The sequence below is a fragment of the Zingiber officinale genome, chromosome 2B (assembly GCF_018446385.1).
Source record: "Zingiber officinale cultivar Zhangliang chromosome 2B, Zo_v1.1, whole genome shotgun sequence".
NCBI lineage: Eukaryota > Viridiplantae > Streptophyta > Magnoliopsida > Zingiberales > Zingiberaceae > Zingiber > Zingiber officinale.
In genome coordinates this window covers 143391419-143406857 of record NC_055989.1, presented here as the reverse complement: position 1 = coordinate 143406857, position 15439 = coordinate 143391419, and the positions used below count along the sequence as shown (strand labels likewise).

Genomic DNA, 15439 nt, shown 5'->3' with positions numbered 1-15439 from the left:
GCCTTTATTTTAGTAAAGATAAAATTTTAGGGCAAACATAAAAATAAAGAGCCCCATTTTTTCCAAATCAAAGGACGGTTATTTTTTTTTTATATTATTATTAAAAATACCCTGTTGCTCACCATTTTTATCATGTGAAGACTGAAGTGTGAATAATAAGGGATTTTGATAATTACAAAACATTAAGAGGTATTTTAAAAATAAAGTAAATAATGGGATATAAATGCAATTTGTCCTTATTTTCGTCTATAATTTTTTTTTTCAAAAAATGATTTCAATGAAATTTAAATAATTTAAATAAAATTGATATAAAAATATTTTATATATGATACTTTTAATCAAATTAAACCAGTTTAGTTTAACAACAATACTCAAATAAATATTATCGAAATAAAAAATATGCTACAAACTATTTTGACTTTTAAAAAAACTCGTTTTTATAATTAAAAAAGTCCATGCTCAAGAAAAAAAACCCAAACAAACCATTCGATAACACAACAAAAAAAACTACTAATCCTAAAACACTCACACTCAGATGAACAATTAAGAAAATCAAAATTTAAATTTCAATAAAGATGAATATTCTAAAAGTCAACTTCTAAATGTGCATAAAAACCGTCTACCTTTATAAAAAGACAAACTCATTCGGAATCGCCCCACTGCAATCCCATGAAATTCTTAATAAACTTCTCATTTACATCCTAAACCTGTACAACTTTTCTAAATTCTCCAAAAAAATAAAAAAATAAAAACACAATGCAGAAAGTAAACATACATCGTACGCTAATCTAATTATAACCTATATCGATACATGTTAACCAATACCAATTCCAATAACCTCATCATTAAAAAAAAAATAAAAAAGAGAGTAGGATTAAACTGATCAATGTACTATGTGGGGAATAAGCACAGGTTCATTACTCGCAGCTTTTGTAGCAGCAATTTCTTCCAAACGTCTCCATGTCATTTCGCGCTTTGACTGGATCTCCTTGCTTCTGATATCATCTTCCTCGAACTTCTTCAAGCACTCGGCGAAGAAGTCAGGATCATTATCAGCAAAAACCTTTCGGGCATATGTCATCAAGCTCTGTACAGCTGGGTTCCAGTGACTTCTTGTGTTTCTTTCAAGTGCCGGAAAGATTATGGGCAGTAGTACCTTGACATTTTGTTTGATCAGGTTCTCGATGTGATCGTTGTTCCACAGGAACAACGCCCTCTCGGCCACCTGCAAACAGAAATGGCAGAAGCCTCAGGTATAATTTAACAGAAAAATAAAGGTCGTCAAAAGCTCGGTCTGTGTTTAGAATTAGAACTATAAAATCTTCTGTTGAATGGACTAATTATAAAACATTGAAAGTGCTCGATGTATAGATAGTTTGGAATTACAATAGCAAAACATTACACAACTGGAATCGTAAAAGTCTTCAAGATCTTATTTGAGTTCAAGCTTTATTGCACAACAGCTCGGCAAAGCTGCTCCTAAGTATTTTTGCATAAGAATGTTATTGCAAGACTCAGAGTGACAGTATCTGAGTGTTTACACAGATAATAAAGGATGAACAATCTTGTGAGCTCACATGGGAAGTGAAAGGAAAGAGTAGCAAAACCATCAGCGAGACTTGAAACTTTAGCAACCTAATGGTTTTCTAGATGTAGGAGATTGTGTGGGTGTACTTTCATTAATATAGTATGTGTTGGATATCGAGCTTTTCTTGCATTTAACCTTTTGCATCTTAAATTTTTATAGTATTTTTAGGCAACAAAATGAGTGAAATCAAATTAATAAATTATAATTTGGGGAGGTGTTGAGTTCAAATTAATAAATTATAATTTGAAGTTGAATTGTTTAAGGCTGGAGCCCATCAGGTAGGTGTAGAAATTTGAGTCACAGGTTCGAATGAAATTCATTAAGTATGCATGGCGATTAGGGTTGTGTGGTTTCACATTAATACAGAATGTGTCTATATTTTGATTGGTTAGAACACCTATACTGGAGTGGCCAAGCTGGTGCTGTTTCAAGTTTGAATAGTGTTGCTGGTGGAGAAAACCAGAAAGTAATGTTGTGTGTAACTAAATAGGTGTGAAAGTATAAAGCGTAGGAAGTGATGATCCCTTGTTCAAACAATTTTCTTATAGAGATTTGTGAGTTCTACAATGAGCTTGTCCTTACTATATCGCTACTAGTAGGAACGAAGTTTTAAAAGGCATTTCCAAGCGGCAAAGCATCTAGCAGACCATAAAGGAGACTTCTATAACACTGGATGAATAAGAATCCTAACGGCAAGCAAGAGTGTCTCGCAAGGTTTTGATAGGCACTTTCATCCTTCCAGATGCAGTGAAAGCTAGAAGTGAGGAAAACTAATAAATAGAACCTGCATAGAAACATGTTAAGCGGGACAAAGGTTACCTAGCTCTCAATGCTGAAAATTTTATATATGTGATGTTGTGGCCTTGTAGTTTCATTCTAGAATTCCCTTTCATAGTAGTTTTGTATCTCTAATTTTTATTATTTTATGATGTATGTTATTAGGTGATTTTCAAGCAGCGCACTTCAAAGTAACATATCTCTGTCGGACACTGCTCAATATTATCATAAAGATACAGCAAAAAATGCACTAGATAGCTTGTTTTCCTTAGAGGTTCAGCCTGAAAATTCCAATAGCTGAAAAGATTCATGTTGGGTCCAATTTTGGTTGGAAACTCCTAGGCATAGTTACATTTCATGCAATGAAACGTCTCTTCACCATGTGGGTGCAATCATTTTCACTACCACTCGTACAGTGATATCTACTCACAACATTCATCTGCAATTTCCGACTGCAACTCTCGTCAATGATTGAGCGACACCAGACTTCACTTGAAGATGAGTGTCATAGGGATTATACTAAAAGGGTTATTGACGTACTGAGTTTAATATTATGAGTTTATATATAGCCAAGTACTTGTTATCTCAGTAATAAGCCATTCTCCTTTCCCCAAATTCTATGCATATCATGACACAAGTGAAAAGCAATCTATGCAACTAATTCATTGAGTGTCAATATTGATGTTGAGCAAAGCATAAATGACAAATCCCAACAATATCTAAATTCATTACTCAATATTCAATTTATCATAATTTAGGTAAATTGGAATCTGCATTATCATTTACTAAAGGCCAAACATTTAGCACTTGTATATCTCAACTCAATGCTACCTTCTATTTCTAAAAGGAGATCTACTCCATAAGCAACATCGTGCTTTACTTGAAGTGACGCCGGTGTCACTCAAGGAAACATGCTGCCAAAGTAATAGGTGAAGATTTTTCTCATTCCAACAGCATCAGGATTCATTCATGCTGATTGTGATTTAGAGGAAAGCCAGCATTGTAATGTAGAATAAAAGACATTGAGAACACAAATGCACAAGAAGTTAAAACTGAATAAGTTTGTCTACTATTCTCAAGCAATCAAACGAAAGAAGAACAGGTTATTACCTGAAAATGAGGACTATTTAAGCAGCGGGCTATCTGATGGAATAGTGGCACCATACACCGCTGGAACTCTGGAGGTTGAGTTGCATCCAATACCTCTTCTAACTCTCCTAAGAACACAACTTCCTTTGAGCTGTTGGTGATGGGCCAAAATTTCAACAAACCCCTTATGACATTATCTGCAAGCTTGCAATCTTTTACTATAAATTGTGTTATGCAGTGTGATAATTGCTGATGGTATATTCCCATGCATTTTGGTTTATGTAGTGGGATCAAAGCCCGAACAAGGAACAATTTATGCTCTTCCTTTAGAGGCAAAGCAAACCCATTGATAATACTTTCCAGCACCTCCAACAGCTCTGCAATCCCATTATGTTTTTCAGTCTCAAAGATAAATTGATAGAAAATATTATTAATAGCTTTTCTTATAAATGGACGATACACCATAAATCTTCCATAGATACGGTGAAGAATCATCTTTAAATACTCCCTCTCTCTAAAATCCTCAGAGTCAAATAGGTTGATCAGCTTAAGAACAAAGGAGTGGTCAATATATCTTTTTGCCAGCTTAGCATCTGTCTCAGGTGATTGAAGGAAGTTCAAAAAGAAGTCATAAACAAGATGGAGGTGTAGCCATGCAGGATCCATTACAGGTTCATCATCCTCCAAATCAACAGCTTGTGGAACCTTGCACTCGCTAGATGGGGAAATGAGGGTCCTAAACAAGTTTACATATACCATCATGATGATCTCCTGCATAACATTCTCTGGAAACTTTTCAGTGGCTGATGTCACATAATCAACTAGATCTTGTAAAGTCTGCCTTTTTATTTCCTTCTCTTTCAAGTTCTTCGTGGAGTCCGTGAAATCAAATATCACATGACACAAATTCAGTTTTTTGATGAGTAAACTCTGCCTATCAGAGCTCGGCACATCTTTGAAGCTCGGTAATGCTTCATAAGGCATGATGGTCATACCACAATTTCGTACTCCAGCATGGGCCTGCTGAGTTAGATAAATTAGCTCAGAATCCTGACCAGGAGGGAGAATTGTGATCCTGGTGCTTGACAAATCCCCATCTAGTGAACTGGTCGAAGTTATCGACGATGGTGGACTAGCACCGCTGACCAAATCTCGTTTATCACCTGATTTGGACTGCCGGCGAGTGAGCCGACGCAAAATTTGCTTAATCATGCTTTGAGGCATGCATGAAAAGGACAAAAACCAGGATATATAAAAATTCAAGTCCCTGCTTATCAACTGCCTGAACCAAAACCCTAACGAAGGGATATATTTTTGCATCCACAGACTGCCCTCAATTTCAAATCCTTCCTTTGTTGACACAGTCTCTAACAATCAAATGAACCAGTTACCCTTTTCGGCATAAAGATTAGTTTTTTTCCTGGAAAAAATCCATCGACAAAATCAGATCCAAGAAAACGCCCTAGGTCGTAGAATTTCGTGAAAACACGACCAATGACGAAAACGCGAGCACCAAAAACGAGTTTCCCACTTTGGTACCTGTCCTCTGAAGCACGCATGGCGCACGATCTAAGGATCCCCTCTACCCAAATTCCACCTTTGCCACAAATTCAGCGGTCTGAAGCAAACTCGAAGAGCAAGAAATCCAAAAGCAGCGTTTAAAAAGGACGGAACAGCAAGAAAACACTCGAAATTTCAAAATACAACAACAAACGAGAAAGGATCAGGCAGCAAAGGTAGATTGTCTTCTCGCATCACAAACCCCACAGTTAAAAAAGAAGTTCAAACAAACAAACAAAAAAAGAACTACCTTTTCGAGACGAAGGAAGCGCCGCCCCCCGCGCGTCCTACACAAGATCTGTCACAGCAGCTTCGTTCCGTTCCGTGATAGGAAGGAATGGGAGGAGAAAAGGACGAAGAAAGGCAACACCTTTGGATTGATCAATCAAGAGCAGCTCTCTCCTGTGTGCACTTCTCCTACTTATCAATGGCCGTGTGTAGTTCATTGCTATTTTTGTTCTATTAAAAGAAGTATTTTACACCTCAACGAAGGTTTTCTTTTGAAACTTGATTGGTGTAATAACGACACCTTTTGCCATTTAAGTTAAATTTGTTCCAATAAAATAGAAAAATAACCTCTTCTAATACAGGAAAAAGACTATATATAATAAAGTTAATATGATTTTAACCCTCTGTGAAACTATGAAAATTTTGTACACCGAATTACCGTTTCATTTATTAAAATAAAAATTATCAATAACTAAATATTCCCGCTCACCGCATGACATGGGTTAAATCTCTTTTGCCCAGGCAAAATCTTATGATGACGCATTCATCCCAACCGTTTCTCACCATCGACCTCACAGTCAATTAAAAGAGTAAAGATCAAGTCTTTTCTTTTGTTTTTAATTTTTTTTTGAGAGAGATTTATTTCTTCATAAATTCGATCTTTACATTCTATTATCAATTATCAACTCGGCTAGGTACATGAGAGCATAAAATCAATACTTTTGAACTCTCATTTATTGTAAAACAAAGATAATATCGAGTCATTGGTCTTACAATAAAATATAAGTAAATAAATCAAAAAGGATATTTTATCCTAATATAATAACCCTTTATATGAGAAAAAAAATCAAACATACAATAAAATATTTTACATTGAACTCTTTCTTTCTTTTAGTTGACATCAAGTATTTAACTATTCAAACTAATTAATCATGAAGATGGTTGATCCTGTCCTATACATTTTGAGACCAGTTTCTCATTTGTGAGAAAATCACCTACAGCATAACAATTGAGATTTGAATATTAGATTCTTTAGTTATTTATTATTGGAGAAGCTAATTATTACACCATTATCCTGGAACATATATCTTCCAAATATAAAACTCATCCCAACAATTGAATTCTCCCTTCCTAGTTTGGCTAAAATTAGTTAATTCTCTAGATCATCCTATTAATCATCTTGAGTAATGACAGAGTGATAGAAATAGAATGCCCAATTAATTAGAATATGACAATTTATTATAATAGGTAGAGATCAAATTTTAGAGGACACATATATGACAATTTATTATAATAGGTAGCGATCAAATTTCAGAGGACACATATCTTAAGAAGAAACTTCTCTCATCTCCTAACTATTTAATTATCGACTATAAATTATTTCATGATTTAACATCTTTATGTAATTTAAAAACGAATTATAAGAGATTTAAGATGAGTATAACCATCTTTGTTATAATCGAGTAACAACATAATTTTACCTTTTTTTTAAAAAAATAAAATTTTAAATATTGGTCTGGAAAAAATAATTGAGATCACTCTGAAAGGGCAAGTCCAAATCTAACCAAAAGTCAAACCTTAACCTAAACTGACACATCCAGCCAGCTAGAGTGTCAATTATAATTTTTTTATGATCTAAATTATTTACTATTTTTAATTAATGATTACGTTTAACCTACCCTTATTTTCTAAATTAATAAATACCTTAATTGGTTGACCTTACGGTTCCAATTATAAAAATAATCTCTTATAGTATAAAATAAGATACATAAAATAAGATCCTATAGGATTGACTAAGCGCCAGGTTGAGTGGGTGAGATTGGATTCCGATCAAGTTAGAATTTTTTTTATGAAAAATCTCAACCTGAATATAATCTTAAACATTTAATTCCGAATTCGAATAAATCCATCTGAATAACTAAAATAGTCTGATTAAAAATATTTTTTTACTATTTTTATAATTATTTACTTTAATTTCAATATACAACTATATCATACTAAAAATGTATGTTAAAAAATTTATTAAAATCTAAATTCAGTTCAATTTAAATCGGATAAAAAAACTTCTTATCCAAAAACCTCAAATTTAAACTCGATCCGAATCTGAAAACTTTCAAACCGAATTTATTTTTTTTTAGGATCGATTCGGATCGTGACCCCTGAAATTGACCCATGTAATCTGATTCTGATTCTTTTTCAAAATCCTGATCGAAGATTTTTTTTTTTTTTTTTGAATTATCAAACGGTCAATGAAGTGATGAACCATAGTTCGCATCCGGAATTACGAACCACTTCAATATTTAAGGTTAAAAGTCCAAAAAAACCCGTTGACCTCTTGATTGTGAACCGGTCTCGAACCGTTGGTTCCAGTTTCGAACAGCGGTCGATGGGATTGTTTTAAAAAAACTAATAAATCGGTCGATATTATTCTAATTTACGATTATAAAATAAAAATAAAACCTAGCCATCGGCTCGGTGCCGCGCGCGCCTCTTCCTCTCGCGAACTCGCTTCTGGGAGAAAACGCATCTCGATCATGCTTCCTCCCGGCGACCACGCCCCATAAAAATAAAGTTCTCTGTGTTTGGTGAGTCTCCAACCCTTCTCCTCAACTTTTCTTCTTCCTCAAGTCGAGTTAAAATTTCCAGTTTTATAATGTTGAAACTTGAAGCGTACAGTTAGTCATGTAGGCTTTCTGTTTCACAATTAGTTCAAGATATATTGTTGTCATCATTCGTTATGGAATTATAGTATCTAGGCGACCCTGTCTGGGTCGTCTAGAACATTGGAAATTACATCATCCATCTATTCTCCTCTTGGTGTACATGTCAACTTGAAAAGTGGAAATTCATTTCTTCCCCTGTTGAATCAGCATATGAAGTGTCATTCATTTCCCTAACCTGTTAACTTATGATACCAAACAATGAGCTGTATAAAAATGTTTTTTATGCTTGTATCTGCTGCTAGGTTACTTTTTTTTTAGAAGGAAATATGGTGAAGAAGAGTAAAAGTAAGTATATTTCTTAGACTAAAATTTCTTTTGGTTGTATTTACTTCGGTGCATTTGGCTGCATTACATTTTAACTCCTTACCGAGAGCAAAAGTAAGAGGGTATCTCTACGAAAGAAATACAAAATAATAAGAAAGGTGAAGGAACACCAAAGGAAGAAGGTAAAGAAGGCAAAGAAGCTTGGTCTGAAAATGAAAAAGAAGGTGGAGAAAGATCTTGGGATTCCAAATGAGTGGCCTTTTAAGGAACAAGAGCTTAAGGCACTTGAGGATCGCAAGGCACGAGCCTTGGAGGAGTTTGAACAGAAGAAGGTTGCCAAAAAGGATAGGGTAATTAGAGTTGTCAAACAGGCTGATCTATAACGGGCTGAGCCGACCCATCAAAAACCCATCATTTGGTGGGGCAAGAGGGGTTGCGAGTTATGCGGGCCGGTTCACGAGCCCAAAAAAAGGTGGATGATGAATGCTATTGCAGAATAAATGCTAATACATTTTAGGGGTGAACAAAAATTCGGTTGAACCGAACACACTGACCGAATTTTAAAATTCGGTTTATTCATAAATTTAGTTTTTTTATAAAAAAATCCGTTAATTCTGTTCGGTTTCAATTTTCAAATTTCTTATTCGGTTAAATCGAATAGACTGAATTAATCAAATTTTTAGACCAACTGAATTTTTAAACCCGATTTTTAGACCAAAATTGAATTTTATAAAAAGAAATTGAATTTTATTAAAAAAAATTTTTGAACAAATTCGGTCTTCTTATCGGTTTAGTTTGTTTTTTTTTCTTCAAATTCGGTCGATTATGTTTGTTAAAAAAAAAATCAATTCGGTTCGGTTTTAACCAAATACTCACCTGAATATATTCTATATTTACGAGGTTATCAGATTGAGGGTTTTGTAAATCTAATTTGCATGATTTATATGAATACAAAGTCTTGTATAAAAAAAAATCAAACTTCACACTTAAAATACTAATAGTTTAGACAATCAATTAAATAAGGTAAAAGGCAAAAACAGTTAAATAGAAGGAAAGACAAAACTCTACAAGTATGCATGCAAATCACAAACAGTTAATAGCTTAGGAAGTAAATACAAACTTTCTTCATCATCTGCGCTATTTATTGTGAATTTTCTAAATGGAGGGTTGGAATGAGGGTAATTTGGGGGTTTTGTTTTTGGGATTTAGAGTTGACTGACAGCAGGAACGCGAGCTGTTTGGGTGGGTTTGAAATTTGAATTCGGCAAGGACGATTCATCCGCACAAAGGAAGAGGAAGAGAAATTGGGTTCTTGCTTGGTTTGTGGAAACAAGTTGATGTTTTCTTGGCTTGTAATTAGGATCTCGAAGACAAGAAGTCAAGAACCGATGGATTCTCTTATCTTGTCTTGGCTTTGGCTTGCGTTTACGAGAAAGGAATTACATCAAGCAATTAGAATTCACCCTAAACCGGAAATAGAAGGAAACGAAGCAAAAAAATCTCACATCAAACAGGAGCTTGGAGAATGTAGATCGGGGGTTGCCAAATTGGTGAGATTCGAGCTTGAAGATCACTGATCAGGGACTGCCCGATAGTCGGTCTCTCGGATCTCCGCAGGTGATTCATGAGGGAGGCGGCGAGCGGCGAGACGAATGGGGTAGGGATAGGGTTTTACGAGTGAGAGACTGAGAAGGGTTTTTGGCCTTTTGCTTCATTTGATCGATTCGGATTTGGGAACCATCTCAGCTATTGGATCGGGGACAGTTTACTTTGTGTCTTTGGACTTTAAGTGTTTGACTTGTTTTGAATTTTCCTTTGGAATTTTTTCCAAAGCCTGTAGGCCAACCCAAGCTAGCCACGTGTCAGCTTGCCTGTGTAGGACCAGATCGTGGGATAGAGGAGGTGAATATCACGGGTTGAAAACTTCTTTTCTTCAAAACAAAATAGATATACGTAGCAGAAAAAAAAAGTACAAAAAACTTTTGAAAAACTTTTGAGATCCAAGGCCTATGATCTCTTGAACCATTTTGGATAGGCAATTCACTAATGTTCTCCTTCCGAAAAACTTTTAGAGGAGGAGAAAACCGTATAAAGGATGAAGATACTCTTTAATTTAAATGTATGTAATGTAAGTAATAAATATATCGATAACGTAGGATGTAGAATTTTATTGTAGGTAGAGCCTCTTGGCATAGTAGTAGCAGAACTTGCACGAACTAGCGAGAGATCAATGAGAGAATTGATTTTTAAGCCTTGGATCCCAGACTTCTTTTGTAGGCTCTATTCGGTCGACCGAACATCCGGTGAATGCCCTATCAGTCGATTGGACCCTAATATTTCCTTGTTTGTTTCAATCCGATTAGATCAATCTCGCGTAATCTGCTTATTCGGTCGACTGATACTCCTTATTAATTGAGTAGACCATAACTTTCTTTACCGTTTGATCCAATCTCATCTAATCTGCTCTTTCCATATGCGTCCTATCGACTGATCCTCCTGATTAGTCGACTGAACCTTTATTTCTTTTTTTTGCTGGATTCGAATATGATTTGTGCTTATATGTTTGGATTGGTCGACCGAACTGTCATGTTCAGTCGATCGAATCCTTAAGTCAACCAAGTCTTTATTTTTCTGCAAAACAAGTTAGCACAATAACCAGAATAATCATCTTGCAAAATAGAGTTAGAAATAGATAAGTATGCATGAATCAAACTGATAATTATGTATGATCTCGATTTAGAAACCTCTGTTATTTTCTTTAGTTGGGTTAACGCCTAAGATTGTACCAACTAGGATGCATCCTCATTGCCTTCCAGAATGAAAGGCATTTCCAAGACTTACCTTACTTATCCACCAAACATCTAGTTCAGCTAACCTGTTTGGACTTCTTCTTCTGCTTAGTGTCTGATCGACCTGATCCACTAAGATTTTCCTGCAGTACCACATTAGCATAATATATATAAATAGTAAAGTAAATTAATGTTAGCAACTTATACTTTGGTGGTCCACGTTGGTCTTGTCGATCACGATCGGAAACCTTATTTCGGTCACACTTACTTGGAGTTTACTCCTACAAGACTTCTTACCACCTAGGGTTTATTCCCCTAGGGGTTTTTTCCTTTGCCAAATATTTGGTCAACGACCTGTCTAGACTTTAACTTTATCAGATATGCGGTCAACCTTGACCTGTCTAGACTTTACCTTTGCCATACATCCTGTCAACCTTGACCTGCTTGAACTTTTTCCTTGTCAAGCATTCGATCAATCTTGACCTACTTGAATTTTCCCCTTTGTCAGCCATTCGGTCAACCTTGACTGAGTGAAATTTTCATTTACTAGTCATCTCGTCAATCTTGACCTGATGAGACTTTCCCTTTGCTAATCCGATCAACCTTGATCTTACTAGACTTCTCACTTGACTAGGTCAACGTTGATCAAATTCCATTAAACATATTGTCAAATAAACATCAAAACCATGGAGATCGATTGCACCAATAGCCTGGACCAGTAACCCACACAGGCTGGCTCATTTAGACTCGCCAAATGATGGGTTGGTGAAATTACAATCCAACCGACTTAAATTATTTGGCGGGACGTGACAACCCGACGAGCCTAACCCAAATTGACGGTTTTCTTGACTAATAGTTACTTTATGGTACTCATTCTTTTAGTGGGCTTGGTACTTTGTTACCAAAGATTTTCTAATCTTGGTTAATTGTGAGTTGCAGCTGGATCTTAGCAGTGGTGATCTTTGATTATTCTATTAGTGCTTTATAAGGGCATCTCCAATGGTGAAGAGGGGTTTTTGGCTTTTTTTTGTGTCCCCTACCAAAAATGAAGAACGAGACTAACAAGTTGGGTTTGAAAAATCGAACCCAGCTTCTTAATTTTTGATGGCACATAAAAAACAGAAATCTAAAAAACTTGGAAAAAACCTTCGTTGGAGAGGACATCTCCAACGGTGATTTGGGTTTTTGAATTTTTTGGTGGCCCTCACCAAAAATGAAGAAAGAGACTAAAAAGCTTCGAAACCAGCTTCTTTAATTTTGATGACACATAGGAAAAAGAAAGATAAATAAGCAGGAAAAAATCTCTGTTGGAGATGCCCTAATTAAGTCGTCTTACAATAACTTGTATGTTCTGAATGTAATCATTCACCTACATGATAAAGAGTAAATCTTGATGGTCATTGCAACTGAAATTTTGTTTTGATTATCCTTTGGTTGTATTCTAGCAGTTGATGTGTATTCTAGTTGATGATGATAATATGAATTTAGTTCTTTTTCTAGTTTGACATGATTATCTCATAGTATCTGTATTGTCTATATATTGAACATGCTTACTTCTCCTATGTTTAGTTCTAAGAAGGTCAGGTCAAGATGAAAGAAAAAACAAAAAAGACACATATCAAAGCAACAACAATTATCATCCTGGCAGCAAACTATCTCTCAAAGCTTTTAATTATTTGTTTGAACTTAGTGATCTTTTACTATGGTTCTATTATCTCTTAAATATTTATATGCAATGGCACAAGTTACCTAACACATTCTGGTTTATTGTATTTGTACATTTTTTAGATGCGTAGTGCATATGACAATTTTGAATATACAAATCCGTTTTCTCACAAATTTTGTGAATTTTGAAAATCTCTTTAAGTATACTTTTATTATGATCACTTGCATTTTGATATAGGCGAAAGAGGCTGTCAATTGAGACCAGGTCATGCTCTCTTTTCAAGTCTTCATTGAAGATGAATAGCACAGCTTTACCATTTAGTAGACATTGCAAAATGGAAATAGTACATTTTCTCTATTCATGTCTTCATTGGTTTTAAGGTGCACATATACAAAACACCTATGTAATGGTCGTTTGATATTTAAGGTAATATAATATTTTCCTTTCCCTAAATTCTACAATTTATTATACTTATTTTGTCATCATTATTTCTAAAGCAAATTGCAGTAACTAATATACAACTATACTTGCAGATCTTATTCCCCGGGAGGCAGCGGAGAAGTGGCTCAGATATCTTAGAGAAGAGCTGCCTGCTGTAGCTTTTAAATGTAGCACACAAGAACAAAGGTCAAACTTGGGATGTTTTCTAAAACCATATAACAATCAAGTTTTTTAGGTTTGATTGAGTTTGACAAATTTGGTTGATTTTGATGTTTTCTCCGTGTGATACTCGTGTTGTGTTTACGATATTTTTTGTTTTAGTTTATTGGATCTTTCGTGTCTTAGGCCCCCTCTTATGGTTCTGATTTTGAGATTTGGTGTTTTAGTTCATTGTCTCAAACAACCTTGCACACTAAAGCCCATGCTTCCTCTATGTATAGTCTTTTATATTAGGGCAAAAATAAATGGATGTCCTTTTTTCTTCTAAATCATCCAGGGACGTCTTATTTTGATTTTTTTTTATCAAAAGGACACTCTACCTCATTGATTAGCCATATATAATTACCTAATTACCCTATCATACAATTCAATACCATTTTTATTATTATTTCTCGTCAAAATCGCCTACCTAAATTTTGAACCGGCTACATATGTACTTGTTACATATGTTGTAATAGTTATAGTTTTGTAGCTACAGCTACATATGTACTTGTTACATATGTTGTAATAGTTACAGTAGCTACGAAATTGTTGCTACTGCAATATAGATTCGACCTGCTCATCTAACATTCACATTATCATTTAGGGTTGAATCCATGTTGATAAAAAATCAAAATGGGGCGTTATCCTATGATAAAAAAATAAAGATAGGTACTTTGTTTTTCAACTATTATATTTTCTTAAAATATTATCATTTAGTTTTTAATTGTTTTTATGATATTTTTGGGCCAAATATTCTTTATTCTTATACTTATAGTTCTATTCCCTGAAAGGTACTGGGGTGCCCTACTTTAAATTTTCTTTTATCAAAAGAGCGCTCTATCTAATTGTTCAGCCGTGTTTACTTACCAAATTGTCCTCTAGTACTATTCAATACCATTCCCATTATTATCTTCCATCTAAATCTCCCGCCTAAATTTTGAATCGGTCGGACACCTTATACCAGTTACAAAATTTTAATTGCTATATATGTTATAATAGCTAGAAAATCGTAGTTGCTACAACGCGCCCTACCGACTTAGGATTTAGGCGGGAGATAATAAATAATGAGAACTAGAGGATAGTTGGATAATTATACGTGGCTAAATAGCGGGCGGGATATCTTTTGATAAAAAATTAAAGTGGGATGTCTTTTTTGATTTTTGCCCTTTATATTATATATAGGTTGTTATTACATATCATAGTAATGAAGGCTGTTGGCTGCCCTTTCCTCAAAATGATAATTGATAAAACCATATAGTCTAATTCTTACTATTAGTATAAATTATGGATAAGTATGAGATTACTAAGCTAGCTAAGAGTATGCTTTTCACTTATACAGTTAATTCAATCTCTACAAAATGATATACAGTTGGGCTTAATTCTGTGAATTTATTTGAAGAGAGGAGTTAATCGGTGGATCCCTTGGACATGTGATATTTAGTTTCTTTCATCCATGCAGCAAAAATAATTGTATCTCCTCTGTGATGTTAATTGGATTTTTTTTTTCCCTTTCTTGGCAGCTTAAGTTTGGATCACTGTGGGTATTGTTGGACTCCCGAATGTTGGGAAGAACAGTTTGAAGAGATCACATGCTGTCTGTCAATGTTGGTGCTACTCCAGGATTAACCAAATCAATGCAAGAAATTCAGTTAGATAATAAAGTAAAGCTGTTGGATTGTCCTGGTGTGGTAATGCTCAAATCTGGAGAGGCTGATGCATGCATCTATAGCCCTTCGCAACTGCAAGAGGATCGAAAAGTTAGATGATCCAGTCGGTCCAGGTAATTCTTTGGTTGCAGGATTAAATTTATAATCATGTAAACATCTATAGATCTTTGTAGACTTATTTCCCTTGACAAAGAAAATTAAATTCCAAAGTTCCAATACAGATGATTCTTAGCTGACCAATCTGATGGAGTTGAATATAATTAGTGTTAATTAGTGGTAGTGGTAGTGGGTTAAATAAAAGTTAGTCTCAAGTTTAGTTAAATCTATCAAATAAAAATATAATATATTTTGGCCTCTCGCAGATTGACCTTGCGGTCGCGAGCTCGCTCGCAGATGTAGCAAATGACCTTGCCGCGCCACTGCAAGAGATTCAAGTGAAGGCATGA

The 15439-nt window shown here is 34.9% G+C and overlaps 1 protein-coding gene and 1 pseudogene across 2 annotated transcripts; one reads left to right on the top strand and one right to left on the bottom strand.

The window, feature by feature from the left end:
* Positions 1 to 641: 641 nt before the first annotated feature.
* On the bottom strand, positions 642 to 5463 carry LOC122047540 (serine/threonine protein phosphatase 2A 57 kDa regulatory subunit B' theta isoform-like). 2 transcript variants are annotated; one of them, XM_042608898.1, is made up of 4 exons: positions 5265 to 5463; positions 4994 to 5072; positions 3476 to 4874; positions 642 to 1225 (listed from the first exon to the last, which is right to left on the bottom strand). In XM_042608898.1, exons 3-4 carry the CDS (start codon positions 4772 to 4774, stop codon positions 884 to 886), a joined length of 1641 nt encoding a protein of 546 aa, XP_042464832.1. In that variant the 5' UTR covers positions 4775 to 4874; positions 4994 to 5072; positions 5265 to 5463; the 3' UTR covers positions 642 to 883. The 2 variants fall into 2 exon arrangements, with proteins under 2 accessions (XP_042464832.1, XP_042464833.1); XM_042608899.1 differs by lacking the exon at positions 4994 to 5072.
* A 2768-nt stretch (positions 5464 to 8231) lies between these two features.
* On the top strand, positions 8232 to 15439 carry LOC122048803 (annotated as a pseudogene).

What these genes read in the sequence shown, in the direction of transcription:
- LOC122047540 (XM_042608898.1), bottom strand. Translation starts at nt 4,774, where the DNA reads ATGCAAAAATATATCCCTTCGTTAGGGTTTTGGTTCAGGCAGTTGATA. An exon ending in TAAATAGTCCTCATTTTCAG is followed by an intron (nt 1,226 to 3,475) that starts GTAATAACCTGT and finishes TTCTGTTTGCAG; the next exon opens with GTGGCCGAGAGGGCGTTGTT.